The sequence below is a fragment of the Grammomys surdaster genome, unplaced genomic scaffold, assembly GCF_004785775.1.
Source record: "Grammomys surdaster isolate TR1022 unplaced genomic scaffold, NIH_TR_1.0 125429, whole genome shotgun sequence".
Classification (NCBI taxonomy): domain Eukaryota; kingdom Metazoa; phylum Chordata; class Mammalia; order Rodentia; family Muridae; genus Grammomys; species Grammomys surdaster.
Genome location: NW_021620296.1, coordinates 534412 through 549252, shown reverse-complemented (window position 1 = coordinate 549252; position 14841 = coordinate 534412). Strand labels below are relative to the sequence as shown.

The 14841-nt window shown below is 52.3% G+C and overlaps 2 protein-coding genes across 2 annotated transcripts in view; one reads left to right on the top strand and one right to left on the bottom strand.

Moving 5' to 3' along the window:
* The window catches only part of Ncan (neurocan), a 24729-nt gene extending 23112 nt beyond the window's left edge, over positions 1-1617 (top strand). The window contains exon 15 of the mRNA XM_028786169.1: positions 142-1617. Coding sequence (XP_028642002.1) covers positions 142-272 — 131 coding nt within the window. The 3' untranslated portion in view covers positions 273-1617. The remainder of the gene's footprint in view (positions 1-141) is intronic.
* A 4685-nt stretch (positions 1618-6302) lies between these two features.
* On the bottom strand, positions 6303-13909 carry Hapln4 (hyaluronan and proteoglycan link protein 4). The gene is made up of 5 exons (XM_028786176.1): positions 13837-13909; positions 12893-13004; positions 12293-12655; positions 10136-10459; positions 6303-9099 (listed from the first exon to the last, which is right to left on the bottom strand). The coding sequence occupies exons 1-5, from the start codon at positions 13837-13839 to the stop codon at positions 8708-8710; spliced, it is 1194 nt and encodes a 397-aa protein (XP_028642009.1). The 5' UTR covers positions 13840-13909; the 3' UTR covers positions 6303-8707.
* Positions 13910-14841: the final 932 nt, after the last annotated feature.

Here is a 14841-nt window from a genome sequence, read left to right as displayed (position 1 = left end):
TCTCTCTCTCTCTCTCTCTCTCTCTCTCTCTCTCTCTCTCTCTCTCTCTCTCTCTCTCTCTCTCTCTCTCCATCCCTCTGAGGAGGCCAGTGACGTCCAGCCAGTCATCTTCATCCCTTCTCATCTCTCCCATCCCTGCAGCCAGGCGGTCACATCGGATGCGTAGACACCACCACCATCCACACCGACATCACAAGCCCCGCAAGGAGCACAGAAAACACAAGAGACATCCAGCGGAAGACTGGGAGAGAGATGAAGGGGATTTCTGCTAAAGATCCAGACTAGTCAAGCACAAGCTCCTGTACCTCCTCCAGAGCATTCCCCCGGAGACCCAGAACCCAGACAACCACCAGAGAGAGAGTGGGGACACTCCGGAGCCCCACACCCCTGCGGTCGGTCCTCTGTACAAAGCTCAGATTGCTCTCTTCTTCCTTACTGAGGTCCTCCTGGTGGTAGTGGCTGGGCCTGAGAGGTCACTCTGGTCTGGCTGAGCCTCTTGGATTACTTCCCAGCCATCAGAGGGGGTCCCGAAGTCTGCATCAATGAGGAGCAATAGTATGTCTGTGTGTGCTGGAGAGTGGCTTTCACACCAGAGATTCAGGCTTAGTAAACAGTGGACCATCCTGAATCTGTGGTGAAGCCTTGGCTAAAGTCCCTGTATTTGAGTGGAGGACCAGCAGAGCAAATGTGATGGTCTGTCATCCCCTCGAGTCCCCCAGGGCGGGCTTCTTCCCCGCTGGCTTTCTTTCTTTTTTTTTCCTTTCTTCTTCCTCCTCCCTCCCAATGCCAAAACCCTCAACCCCCAAACTAGGCTGGCCTTGAACTCACTGTTGTAGAAGGATGTCCTTGAAGTCTCAATCCTCCTGCCTCTGCACCACCAGGCCTACCTGGTTTATTTGGTGCTGAACACAGAACCTAGTACTGGGCAAGTGCTCTCTCTACTAACCATCCCTGCTCTTTGGTCTTGGTGCAGACTACTAAATCTCGTGTGGAACTCTCATGTACCGAATTTTAGTGATGTTTCTTAGAGCCACTGGCCTCCTTGGCTTCCTAGGGGAGGTTACTCAAAGCGATGGGGGTGGGGAGGGTTAGTGTATTGCTGACTCCCCAGGTCTAGTGTAGCACTGAGATCTGGTGGTTCTATTTTGGGTTGTTTTTGTTTCGAGGCGGGGCCTCACTGTGCAGCCCTGGCTGGACTGGAACTTGCTATATAGACCAGGCTAACCTGGAACTCAGCGATCTGTCTGTCCCTGCCTCTCAAGTTACTATGGCCAGCCTTCGTTTGTTTTATAGACAGGATTTCCAGAGCCTACACTGGGTTTCAGCCCACAGCAATCATCCTTTCTCAACCATGTAAGAGCTGAGGTGACAGGCATACGCCGTCGTCATGTGTGGCAGTTTCGTGGGTTTGTAATGACAAATCTCCCACAGCCATGTGTACAGAAGTGAGATCAGTGGAGCAGAATGTGCTGAATGCTGCTGTATTCGTCCCCTCCATCTCTCAGGGAGACAGACAACCTTCTGCCTGGACCAAGATGGTGCCATGTTTTCTAACCCAGAGCCTGTCTTTACTAAACCCTTTCAGCAGACCTCAGTAAGTCTCCTGCCTCAGATCCCATCCCTGCCCCACCCCACTTTTGTTTCCTCATCCTGCCTGACAGACTTAATGCTTGCAGTGTTTGTGTTCCTATGGCAGAGAGAAGAGTGCTCTTAGAATCAACACACACACACACACACATACACACACACACATACACACATACACACACACACACACATACACACACACATACACACACAGACACACATACACATACACACACACAGACACAGACACACACACAGACACACACTCAGACACACATACACACACACACAGACACACAGACACACACACACACACATAGACATCTCCCTAGTTTTACATTTTTTTTAAATGTGAAAGAATCCACTTTGCATTCCCTCTTCTCATCTGCACCCCAGAAAAGACTTCCCAAGCCAAGGGCAGGGTCCCTCCCTCAGAGATTTGCCGACAGAGCCCATGCAGTCTGGGTAGAGTCTGTGAATTTGTGTTAAAACCACAGTGGAGCTTGAGGTCAGGCCTGTGGGTAAAGATCAGGCTAGCTGCACAAGCCTGGAGAAGTCAGTTTAATCCCTGGAACCCATGTGTAAAAATGAAAAGCCTGATAGGGTGGTGTGAACCCCAATCCCAGCATTCCTGTGGTGAGAGACTACAGGAAGCTTGTGAGCCAGCTGGCCTGGAGGATGAGGCATGGCAGAAACAAGTGGAGGGTCACAGCCAGCTCCTAAAGGCCAGCATTTGACCTCCACTGCACACTGCAGTGTTGGTGAACCCCCCAACACATGCACAGCCCCCACACATACACACTGCACACTGCAGTGTTGGTGAATCCCCCAACACATGCACACCACACCACACACACACACACACACACATACACACACTGCACAAGCACAAAGTAAATAAATAAAAATTTCGAAAATGATAGGAGCGGGTGGGGGGGGGTGGGGTGGGGTGGGGTGGGGCAGGGATGAGTGCTTAGACAGATCTGCACAGGTTCTGGGGTCCATGCCCAGCTCTTCCTAAGTAAGTGTTTACTGAGCCTGCATCCCTCACAGGAGGTAATGAAAGCCTGGGGCAGTTACTGAACAGAAGCCATGTAAAGCCTGTGAGATGCCTTTGAATCCTCTCAGCAGCCCACATGGCCCTTAAGTCTCCCATCTTACACATGATGGCAAGAGAAAAACAATTACAGACTACCTAGGAGAGCCAGAGGAAGAAATTTCCTTCCGTGCATCATAATTACTGTAAGGTGTTTTTGTTTTTTTGTTGTTTTATTTTCTTTAGACAGGGCCTCAGGCTGGCCTTGAATTCACTGGTTAGCTGAGAATAACCTTAAAGTCCTGATCCTTCTGCCTCAGTTTCCCAAGTGCTGGAATGGCAGGTGTCCACTATGACTGGTGTATGCAATGCTAAGATGGAACCCAGAGTTTTATGCATACTAAGTAAATCTTCTACACGTGAGCTCCAAGCACTCTATCAACTGAGCTCCAAGTACTCTGTCAACTGAGCTCCAAGTACTCCGTCAACTGAGCCCCAAGCACTCTGCCAACTGTACTTCAAACACTACCAACTTAGCTCGATTCCCAAACCCTGGTCTTGAATTGTGCTCCAAATTTTGCTTTATGTTTAAAGGAAGAGCTCTAAACTTCTTACCTGCTGTCACACACACATGGGGTCGTGGTCTGCTATAGCCTGGCCTACCAGGGGCATGGCCTGCTGGGGCTCCGTGGTTGTTCCCAGCCTGCTCCATGAAGGGTGTGCTTTAGGCTTTTCTGGACTGGAGGCTCCTCTTCAGCCTGTCCCTCCCTGGTGTGTGTGTGCTCAGGCCACAGTTGTGGGAAGACCATGAGTGTGTGAGTGTGAATGGCTACAGACACTACTGGGGTGTTTTTCTGGGAGATTTGATGTTCTGTGGATCTGTGATATCTGACACTGTGGATGTTAATGTACTTCTTGGACATTTTAATAAATTTTTTTAACAGTTCAGCTTGTCTGTGGCCCCTGAGACGGTCCGTCACCCGTTTGCTTGCCTAGTTACTCAGTGAGGGCCTGTGTTTCTTTGACGTGATGAGTCATGTAACCCAGGCTGGCCCAGAATTCCCTATGTATCTGAAGATGATCTCGAACTCCTGATCAGTTTTTCATTTTATTTTGTTTTTGAGACAGGGTATATGCCTCTGTCTACCCACTGCTGGGATTAAAGGAGTGAGCTGCCATGTTTGTTTTATGGGGTGCTAGGAGAGCACTTTGTGAACTGGGGTACAAACACTCATCAAATGAGCCACAGCCACGGGCCCTGAGCCCTTATTAGGAGCCACACGCTGTGTGGGGTCCGAGGAAAAGTAGGCCATTGCAGGAGAAATAGAAGGAATCTTTTCTGTTCTTTCTTCTTTCTTTCTTTCTTTCTTTCTTTCTTTCTTTCTTTCTTTCTTTCTTCTTTTTTTCTTTATTTTCCCCTTTTCCCCCCAGAGTCTCACTGTGTGTCCCAGGCTGGCTTTGAACTCAAGATCTTCCTGCACCAGCCTCAGGGATGCCACCAGGTCCCAGGAGTACACCTGCATGGCAGAGGACAGGTAAGGTGGGTGGAATGGAGGCGTAACATGAGTTGGACTGGGAGGGAAGACATGGCCACAGTTTTGGACAAAGAAGAGAAAAGACTAAAGTCATCCTGAAGAAAAACATGATTTATTTGAAATCAGCATTGAGGAGTTGGCAAGATGGCTCTGCCAGAGAGGGTGCTTGTGGCTAAGCCCGATGGTTTTAGGTCAGTTCCCTGGACCCACATGGTAGAAGTAGAGAACCATAAGGGGACCATGAGGTGAGTCCTGTCCTCCTACCAGAAAATAAAGTTACACACACACGCACTGTGTGTGTGTGCATGCAAACACGTAGTGTAAAGAGAGACAAAACAAGGGGGCTGGCAGCATTTGTCACTCTGCTTCCTTCCTGTGGGCACGGAGTGACCTGAGGGCCCTGCCATCATGACATTCCCACTGTGACAGACAGTATCCTCGAACTGAGAGTCTAATCCCCCCTCCTCTAATTTGCTCTGTCAGGCAACTGGTCACAGAGAGAAATGTAAGCAAGGCACACACACCTCCAGATAAGAATCAGAGCAGTATCGTGAGTCCCTCTTTCCAGGGCTGCAGAGGTGGAGGCAGGAAAACCAGCCTAGGCAACAAGCGAAAGCAGGAGAAGAAAACAAACACATACCACTGGCGCAGATATGAGCTGCCTGCCAGAGGCTCAGAGTTAGAGAAGTAGCTAGCTATTGACTGATAGCTTTACTCTGTAGCTCAGGCTGGCCTCAAGCTCACAGCAGTCTTTCTACCTCAGCCTATGAGTGGGAGGATAAGAAGCTGAGTGGTAGCAACACATGACTTTAATCCCAGCATTCTGGAGGCAGAGCCGAGTAGATTTCTGAGTTCAAAGCCAGCCTGGTCTTACAAAGTGAGTTCCAGGACAGCCAAGGCTACACAGAGAGATTCTGTGTCAAAAAACCAACCAACCAACCACCACCACCACCAAAGAAATGGTCATCGGAGCCACAGTACAGATGTGGAACTCAAAGACAGCCTGGGGTCAGCTCTCTCCTTCCATATGGCAGTCCCACTGATCAAACTCAGGTCACCAGGCTCAACGACAAGTGCCTCTACCCATTGAACCATCTTGCCAGGCTCTGAGGTGGCCATCCATCAAGACAGCAGGGACTGCTGCCAGCTATGTAACCCTCCCCATGTGCAGCTGGGGACAGTTGTACACAGAGGACGGAGGCATGTGCTCCAGTTGCCCGGCGTGATGAGGGGCACACACCAGAGTGGGAGATGGCAGAGGGCTTTTCTTGGGGAGGAGGGGTGTTTTATTTTTTTGAAACAGGGTCTCACTACATAACCTTAACTGGCCTGAAAACCACTCTGTAGAACTGTAGCTCTCAACCTTCCTAATGCTGTGACCCTTTAATACAGTCCTCATGTTGTGGTGACCCCCAACCATAAAATTAGTTCATTGCTACTTCATAACTATAATTTTGCTACTATTATGAATTGTAATCTAAATTTCTGATATGCAAGAGACCTGCTGTGACTCCCCCAAAGGGGTCGAGACCCACTGCTGTAGACCAGGCTGTCCCTGAATTCAGAAAGCCACCTGCCTCTCAGAGTACTAGAAGGTGTGCACCCCCTGTTTATTTGGGGAGAGGGATTGGGACATTAGGATAGCACGTATCCTGGTGGGATTGAATTTCTAAATATTTTCAACCCCTGAAGTGGGGTCCAACTTCTGGGTTTTCTTTTGCATGTAAAGTTTCATATTTTCATTGGATGAAAGCAAAGGGGATGGAACCACCCTTCCGGCTCAGTCAATAATGGTATGGCCCATTTCCCAGAGTATCCTTGATCGGTCCAGGACTGCATGAATGGCAACCACCGAGAGTTGGCTCCTGTCTCTGACCGCTTGTACATGCCCACACCCCCACACACTAAAAGTCAGTGAATAAAAAAAGTTTACAAACAAAAACTCGGGGGCTAGAGAGATGGCCTGGTTGACTAAGATGACTCGCTGCTCTTCCAAAGGACTCAGATTCAAGTGTAGCAGGGCGGCCATCTCTAACTCTAGTTTCAGAGGGTCCAGCTCCCTCTTCAGGCCTCCAAGGTCACCAGGCACACAAAGTGAAGACAAATAACTTAAAAATAAATAAGAACTGGCCAGGCGGTGGTGACTCAGGCCTTTGATCTCAGCACTTGGGACAGGCAGATCTCTGAGTTCAAGGCCAAGCCTATGTAGCAAGTTCCATGACAGGGAGGGTTAAACAGTGAAATCCTGCCTCAAAAAACTGAAGTAAATAAACAAAAACACAGATGGTTACCTCACTTCTGCAACCAGATCCTACTTACCATTTTTAAATTACATGTTGCTATGATTACTATGTAAGCACACAAGCCACAGAGCACATGAGGAGGTCAGACAGGATCTCATAGGGTCCTGACACCTGGTAAACTGTTCTGCCTTCCTGTGTTCAGGTTGGGAGCATTGAAAGAGAGGAGCTGCTTCTGAATCCAGCCTGAGAAGCCCACTGACAGAGAGACCGTACCCTTGTTTTGCATTCACCAGAAGGAACAAAGGTTTATTGAACCTGGGCTGCAGACTGCTGCTGGGGACCTCAGAACAATCCTAGTCCAGAGAAGACCCTGGATAAGTTTTTGGTTGCACACTTTAGAACAAAGGTGTGAATGGAGCCCACAGCCCCTTAGCTTCCAGACTCAGGTGGAGTTAGCCAAGATAGATGGGGCAGCCAGGAAGGTGTGGGCAAGGGTACTTGCTGGTCCCAGCAGCACCTGAGACCTGGAAGCCCCTGCATTTGGGCTGCATTTGGGCTGGTCTTGACCCTTGAGCACACACGGGCCCTCAGAAATGGGTTGAAATTGGTGGTTTCAGGGAGAGTCCGCCCTCCTTGGTCTCCAAGAAGGGAAGGTTGGCCTTGTACAGCAGCAAAGCCTCAGTACGCTCATCTGCACGGTGAACATCGAAGACGCTGGAGGGGGTTGCAGTGGTGGCTCGTGCCCAGCTGCTGCGTGGAGTAGAGTTAGCATGCAAACGGATGGTGGCAGGCAGCTGCCCCTGAAGCAGAGTCCTGCATAGGCCCATCTGAAGAAGGGGCATTTGTCAAGCGCCTGAGGAACATAGTAGGCAGCTCCAGTCAGAGGTACTCTGCCATAACCAGAAGTTCCTGAGTGCAGCAGGTCAGTTGTCATGGAGACAGTGACAGTCTCTATGGGGACAGCTGGACAGGATGGGACCCTGGAGAGAAAGCCTTGAAGGGACAGGTGTTCTGTTACCTTGGACACCAGTTTGGTCTCCATGGCAACAGTCTGGAGGTTCAAACTGTCTAGGGGCGGGGCTTGGGCAGCTGAGAGAAACAGAAGGTGCACTTTGGGAAAGGGGCAGCTGTTTCCATGGAGAGGTCTGGAGAACTGAATGCTTGGTTCCCTGAGGACACTCAGTGGGGAAGATTATCTCCACAGCGGTCCACCAGGGAAAGGACAGCCAAATATGAAGTGATAGGTGTCTGGGCCTTAGGCCAGTGAGAAAGGAAAAGTGTGGTAACCGTGGTTACAGAGGAAGGCAGCATGTGCCATTTCTGTGAGTGTAGTGGGTGAGACGGGTAAGGCTGCATTGGTGGCCTGTGTGACCTTAAGAAGCCGAGCAGCTTGTCTCTACAAGTCAGATTTTTAGGGGTTTCTGGTCTGAGGGAATAATCTCTTTGGTGACATCCCCCAAGGAGCCCAGGGAGATGGGACATTCAGGCAAGTCTATTCTCTGGCCAGAGGAAATACCTGAGGGATAGGTAGGCATGGCCACTGTTCCTGGGAGCCAGCTGGGGACATTCTCCCATGAAGTCAGAGGTGTTGAGTCTGTCCTCCATAATGACCCAGGGACAAGGCATGATATCTTGGAAACATAAAGAGATTCTCTGGAATAGTGGGAATACCCAGGCTCTGGGTCACCTGCCCACACAGGGCATGATCGCCTTGTGACCCACAGTTTTCTGTTTCTTCACCGGGTAATGGGGAGAAGTCAGTGGACAGCTGGCTATCCAAGACCAGTTTTCCATCTCCCGAAAAATGCAGAGGGTTTGGGGGGGCGGGTCTCCAGTTAATCCTGGGGGTCCAGCCTCCAGGTGACTGAGGGGGAGTTTCCACTTGTTTTTCAGGAGGCCATAGAAGGGTGGCTCATCTTTAGGAAACCATAGAGTCCTGCTGGTCGGCTGGGATCCTGGGGGGAGAGCATGACTCTTCTAGACAAAGTCTGAAAGATGAGACATCTACTATCCAAAGAAGTGGGCTTGGCCACTCTCAGGAATCCTCAGAGGGCGGCATAGTCAGCGACCAAGGACCACAACAAGTGGGACAGCCTGCAGGTCACCGCAGGGGTATGTCACATATCCAGGAAACCTTAGGTGTGGTCAATGTCCAAAGACCACAGGTAGCTAGATCAGCCTGCAGTGCACCGCAGGGTTGTGTCATATGTCCAAAGGATCTCTGAGACTCTGAGACGTGTGCTCAATATCCAGGAGGTATATGAGGCCACTAGATCAGTGACACCCCAAAGCGCATCCTCCCAGATCTAGACATGCAGCGGGGTCCAGGCAGCAGGATCCCTCGACCCTCCGGCCCAACCTCCTCCGCCGGCCCAGCCCCAGCCCCAGCCACCTGGAGCCGGATCTGGGGCACCAGGAGCGCGATAGCAGTAGACACCGAAGAGGCGTCGGGAGGCGTCAGGGAAACCGAGGCTGCGCACCCCAGGCCGAGGACCTCCGCAGCGAGTTCGCGGATTCACGATGGGGTAGCGCGCGCTGCCATCTGCCAGCCAGCCTGCAGTACAGCGGTCCAGCAGCTGCAGCTTCCACGCAGCGAACAGTTGCCCGACCTTGGCCACAGTGGCACCCCGCGCCGCGCACGCACGCACCGCCCCGGCCAAGGCCACAGGTCGCAGCGGCTTCAGGAAAAATACACGGCCTGAGAGACCCGAGAGTGTGTCAGAGCCGGGCCAGGGATGGGCCCGCCGGGCTCCTGCATCCCAGGACTTCCTGCTCCTGGTCCATCCCATTCCCTGCAACCTGGGACCTCCGCTTCCGCCCGTGCAATGCGGGTACCATGTGGCATTTCACTGCCCCCCTGTGGCAGCCCCGAAAAGCCGTTTTCATAGTAGCAGAAGGCAAGGCGGAGGGGCGGGGCCTGCTCACTTTGGTAGGGGGTGATGGTCTTGGAGGAAGGGGTCTATGCACTTCAGGGAGATCTCTGTCCATTGGGCAGGCCTCCTATTTGGGGCGGGACCTATGTTTGGGGAAGGTCTTCGCCAATGTCCATATGCCTTAGCTAGTGTCTACGTCCTTAGGTGTAGGATCTGTGTTCTTGTGTTCTTGTGAGCAGGGTCCACACTCTTGAAACAGACCTTCAACTACGGGCTAGGCGCTATGTATTTCGGACAGATCTTCCTCGGGGAGGCAGGGATGGGGGCTTTGAGCTTAAAATGTGCCTATCTCTTTGGGGCAGAGCCCATGGAGGAGGTCGTCTCTCAAGAGTGAAGGAGCCTATAGCCTGAGGGATGGGGACTATGCTCTATGTTTCTGAGACAGACTTCTCTCCACCGGCCAGGCCCTAGGGTTAGGCGGTTATGGCCAGTCTTCCTCAAAGGGCTGGAGACTAAGCACTTGGAGTGGCTTTCTCCCTAAGGGGCGGGGGATATGCGCCTCGGGCAGACCTCATTCTAGGGGACTGGGACTATGCACTCAGAAGTGGGGCCAGGCTCACAGGTCAGGGCCTGTGCACGTGAGGCAGGTGTCCCTCCAGGGAGGGATCTTTTGAACTGGAGGAGTGGGCCTCCTTCTAGAGAGAGGGCATAATGTTTAAGACGAAGGAGAGAGGGAAGGGTCCCCTTCAGGGAGAAGCCTGTGTATTTAGGGGTGGAGCCTAGGCCTTTTGGACCAGTCTCCTTCAAGAAGGCGGAAAATAAGTGCTGGAGAACCGCTTCTTTAGAAAGGGCTTAACTCACCCGGGAGGTTGGATGTGAAGCAGAAAGCATCGTAGCGTTCCTCAGCGTTATGACGATATCCATAGTTGCGCACGCCCCCATTGGTGCCGCCACCAGCCCCAGTGCTCCCAGCCCCGCCACAGGGCTCCCGGGCCTGGCTCACTGGGTACTGCACGGAGCCATCGCGCAGCCATCCCGCGTTGCACCAGTCCAGGCCATCGCGCCAGGCCGCGTGCAGCTGCTCGGCGGATGCCAGAATGCCATCCTGTTCCGCACAAGCGCGCTGTGCTTCTGCGAAAGTCATCTTGTAGCGGCCTCCGCGCGGGTGATAGGGAAAGACCACCCCTGGATGGATGAAGAGGAATGGGAGTCTGTCAGGGTCCTCCCCCTCGCCCCCTCGCCCACTCCGGATTCTACTACACCTTATATGAACCAGAACCTTCCAGTTCACTCTTCTTTCTAGCCCTCAGACCTGGCCGCACCCCAGGCCAACTCATGCCCATTATGGGTCCTTGGATTCGAGCTTAGGATGTGTTCCTTCTCAACACACTGTAATACGTCTACTCTTCTACGGTCACAGATCTTCGCTCATATTCTTTCTACCCTTCTCCAGCTGCTTAATTCATCTATCAAAACCCAACTCTTTTTTTTTTTTTCTTTTTGGTTTTTCGAGACAGGGTTTCTCTGTGTAGTTCTGGCTGTCCTGGAACTAGACCAGGCTGGCATCGAACAAAGAAATCCACCTGCCTCTGCCTCCCAAGTGCTGGGATTAAAGGCGTACGCCACCACTACCTGGCCAAAACCCAACTCTTAATGTCCTCTGTCCCAATGTTCTGACAACCTGGCAGAACTGACTCCTTCCCAGAGGGACCATTGAGCTGCAAATGTCTGTTCCTAGGACAGTACTCCTTCACCCTGGGCCCTGAAAATGTTGGGCAGGGTGTCGAGCCCTTTGATTTGCCAGTATTATTTAAAGTGTTTTCCTTCCAACTTCCATCTGTAACTCTAAATTTATTTCTGCCTAGACTCACAGTCAACCCAACTCTGGAATGTTTCTGCGCTTAAGGACAGGGCTTAGGCTGAATCTCATGCTTGCTCCTTTTCCAGGACAGGATGCAAACACCAGCTTTGGTGAAGCCCTAGAGCTTTGATGGACAGGATGCCCAATCTCGGCCACGCCCCTCACCTACAGACGCCACAGCCTTTTTGAGGCAGAGCTCATCTCTAGGTTAATAGCTGTCTACCTCAGGGATTTGAGGAAATTAAGTGTGAAGCTCCAGAGAGTCCTTCTGCTAAGTGGCTGGCAAACAGAAAGCATCTAATGAAGACAGGTACGATTTGCCATTGTTAACATGTTCAGAGAGGTCAACAAAATGGCTCAGAAGGTAAGGGCATTTGCCACCAAGCCTGACAAACTGAGTTCTACTCCAGGAGAGAATCTATTCTGCAAATTGTTTGTGATTTCCATACAAGCACCACGGCAGGTGCGCACTCATAAGCACACACGAGTGTGTACGCACACGGGAAAAATTCAGTAACTTTTTTCTTTAAAGTTCATGAGTTCAAAGCCAACCTGAGGTCCATTAAACCTTGTCTTGATCATAGAGCTAGGGCTGGAGAGATGGCTCAGTGGTTTGAAAAACTGCTTTCTTTAGGTCAGGGGTGGTGGCCCTCACTATCGATCCCTTCAGTTAAGAGGCAGGCCGATCTCTGCAATTCAAGGTTTGTTGAGATTTTATTAAATTAATCAGAAGGTGCCTTAGGCAGGCGAGGAAGGGCACAAACACACCTTCACACGGTGTACAAAAAGATTGTCCGAACAAAGGCTAGCGTGGTCACTGTAGTGGGTTCCAGGACAGCCAGCCAAATAGAGGTCCGTTCCCTACACTGACAGCAGGCTGTTCTCAACCACCTGTAACTCTAACTCCAGGGCCTTAATCATATGCATATATATATATATGTATATATATATAAATTTGCCATTGTTAACATGTTCAGAGAGGTAAATAAAATGGCCTCTCTGTAATAAAATTACATATATATATATATAATTCAGGGGTTAGGGTTAGGGATATATATCTGTAATTTTTAAATGGGCTATTCCCCCTGCCTGACAAGATCTCTACCGTGCCAACTTGATTCAGTTTGTCCCTTTCTCTCTGCTCATGCTGCGATCACCTTCCAGATCCAGCTTGACCATGCCGGCGTCATCCTCCAGCTCATTGGTGACCTCACACTCGTAGCGCCCATAGTCTTGCAGGGTGACATTTCGGAGGACGAGGGAGGCGTCCCCGGGTCCGTCGTTCTGCAGCTCCGCCCGCCCTCGGTAGGGACCGAAGGCTCGATGCTGGGGACCCAGAGCCACGAAGACATCGGCGAAAGCCAAAGGGTCTACCACCTTCGTCCACTTGAGGCGGATGCCGTCGTGACCGTGGGCGGCCGCCTCGTAGTGGTAACGGCAGGGTAAGACAATGGTGCCACCGCGGTGGCTCACCACCTGTCCCGGCGCCGTCTGCACCACCACGGAACCGGACTCGCCCTCTGCGGGCGACGAATCAGGGGTCAAAGGTGAGGTAGGGAGGGACCCAGGGAGGGGATGTAGGTCTAGGATCTGAAAGAAGCTCAGAGGAGATTGAGTGTAGGGGATCATGGCAGTCCGCCACCCATCCCACTCCCGTCGTTCACTCTAGGCCACCGCTGTCGGGTGTGTGTGTGTGTGTGTGTGTGTGTGTGTATTGGGGGTTGAAGGGGATGAGCAGAGTTTCGCACAAAACTCACCCAGCACGTGCACGACTTTCTTCCTGCCACGCTGCGCCCCTGCGACCAGCAGCAGGAGTCCCCAGGCCACGGCCCAGAGTGCGCGGTGACCGAGGGCTCCTGGAGCACACGCCTGCGGGTACAGGAGCTGCTTCCAGCTGTACTGCCCAGACCGCCCTGTAGCTCTGCCAGCCCTCCCCAAGGGTCTCAGCCGCGCAACAACCGTGGAGCTGCCAGAGGGTCAGGTGATTCCTTTCATCTTCCCTAAGTTCCAGCCCCCACAGAGCGTACGGGAGGGGAAGCAGCAGCCTGGACCGGGCCGCAAGGTTATCCGTGCGCCAGGAGACTGCAGCAAGCCTGGCAGCTCGAGCGGGGGTTGGGGATAGAGGGACAGGATTGGGGAGGTGGGGGGAAACGGGCTACTGAGCCAGGCCAGGAGAGATAGCGGGAGAGAGATATGAAGACCCAGAGTCGAGACACAGGAACAGAGACTCAGAGGAAGAGACCCAGAGAGACATCCAGAGGTAGATGCAAAGACAGAGAACCAGAGACTCAGAGACAGAGACGCAGAGATGCAGAGACCCAGAGATAGAGACGCAGTCACAGAGACTCATAAACAGAGACGCTGAGACAGTGACCCAGAGACGCAGTCAGAGACAGAGACTCAGAGACAGTGGCCCAGAGACGCAGAAATTGAGGTTTAGAATCAGAGATGCAGAGAAAGACTAAGAGGTAGAGGAAGAAGAGACTAGTAAGGAGAGACACGGAAAAAGAATAAGTGAGCGCTCTTCATACACACCCCCCACCCCAATCATGGGGGAGACATTGAAGAGGCAGAGAAAGGGAAAGTGCCAGAGAAAGAGAAAGAGGAGGCAAGAGAAGAGAAGACAGGGCGGAGGGAGGCAGAGAGGAGAGAGACAAAGATGAATGTGAGATTCGGGAACCCAGTACAGCGTGGCACTCACCATCCTGGTCGTGGCCCCCGCTGAGCGGCCAGTGCGCTTCCTGACTGCGCACGCGCACAGCTGGTCCCGCGGGCCGCGCAATCCCGGCGGCTGCCTGCAAGGAGAGGAGGGCCTGTGGGGCATTAAAAGTGCAGCGCGCACGCGCGTGCGCGCACACAGCACAGGGTGGGGGTGGGGCAGCCCCCCCTCCACACACACACACAGGGAATTGAGAGCACTGTGATAGTGACCCATGACAACCTCTTACCCGCGAGGACTAACTGGCCAGTCTCACTGGACTGAGCTGGTACTGGCCTGGGATGACAGGTGTGCTGCCGCAGAAGAGTCCCACCCAGTGAGCAGATGGGTAAACTAGGCTGCTTGGCCAAGCTCCTTAATCTTCCAACTCCTGCCAGCACAGGAAAGACTCAAGTCCACTAGCCTCCCTTCCACCCCAACACACTTCATTTTATGGTAGTGTCACACAACTGTTAGTACTCTGGAGGGGGAAGGAAAGAATCAGCAGTTTAAAGCCATTTTCTGCAAGTTCGAGGTCAGCCTGAGATGAGAAGGAAAAAAGGGAAGAGGTTTGGAGCCATAGTCTATAATCTCAGCATTAAGAAGCTGAGGCAGGTAGACAGCAAGCTTCAGGCTAGCCTGGGATATACCCAAGCCATGTATTAGCTGGAGGCTGGGGTTGAAGCTCAGTTGGAGGAGGGCTCACCTAGCATGGCTGAGGTTCTGGGTTCCATCCCCAGCACCGAATAAAAGCAAGGCTAGTGTGTATACCTGTCATTTCAACACCAGAGAGGATGAGGTAGGGTTAGGAATTCAAAGTCACCGTGGGCCAGTTGTGGTAGCCCATGCTGGTGAAACATGCCAAGAGGCAAGAGGCAGAGGCAGGAGGATCATGAGTTTGAAGCCTGGCCCACAGATTTGGTGCTTCTGTGTTGGCGTACGCCTTTAATCTCAGCACTTGGGAGGCAGAGGCAGGCGGATCTCTGTAAGTTGGAGGCCAGCCTGGTC

What these genes read in the sequence shown, in the direction of transcription:
- Hapln4 (XM_028786176.1), bottom strand. An exon ending in GAAAGTCGTGCACGTGCTGG is followed by an intron (nt 12,656 to 12,892) that starts GTGAGTTTTGTG and finishes CGTCGCCCGCAG; the next exon opens with AGGGCGAGTCCGGTTCCGTG. An exon ending in GGTCAAGCTGGATCTGGAAG is followed by an intron (nt 10,460 to 12,292) that starts GTGATCGCAGCA and finishes TCATCCATCCAG; the next exon opens with GGGTGGTCTTTCCCTATCAC.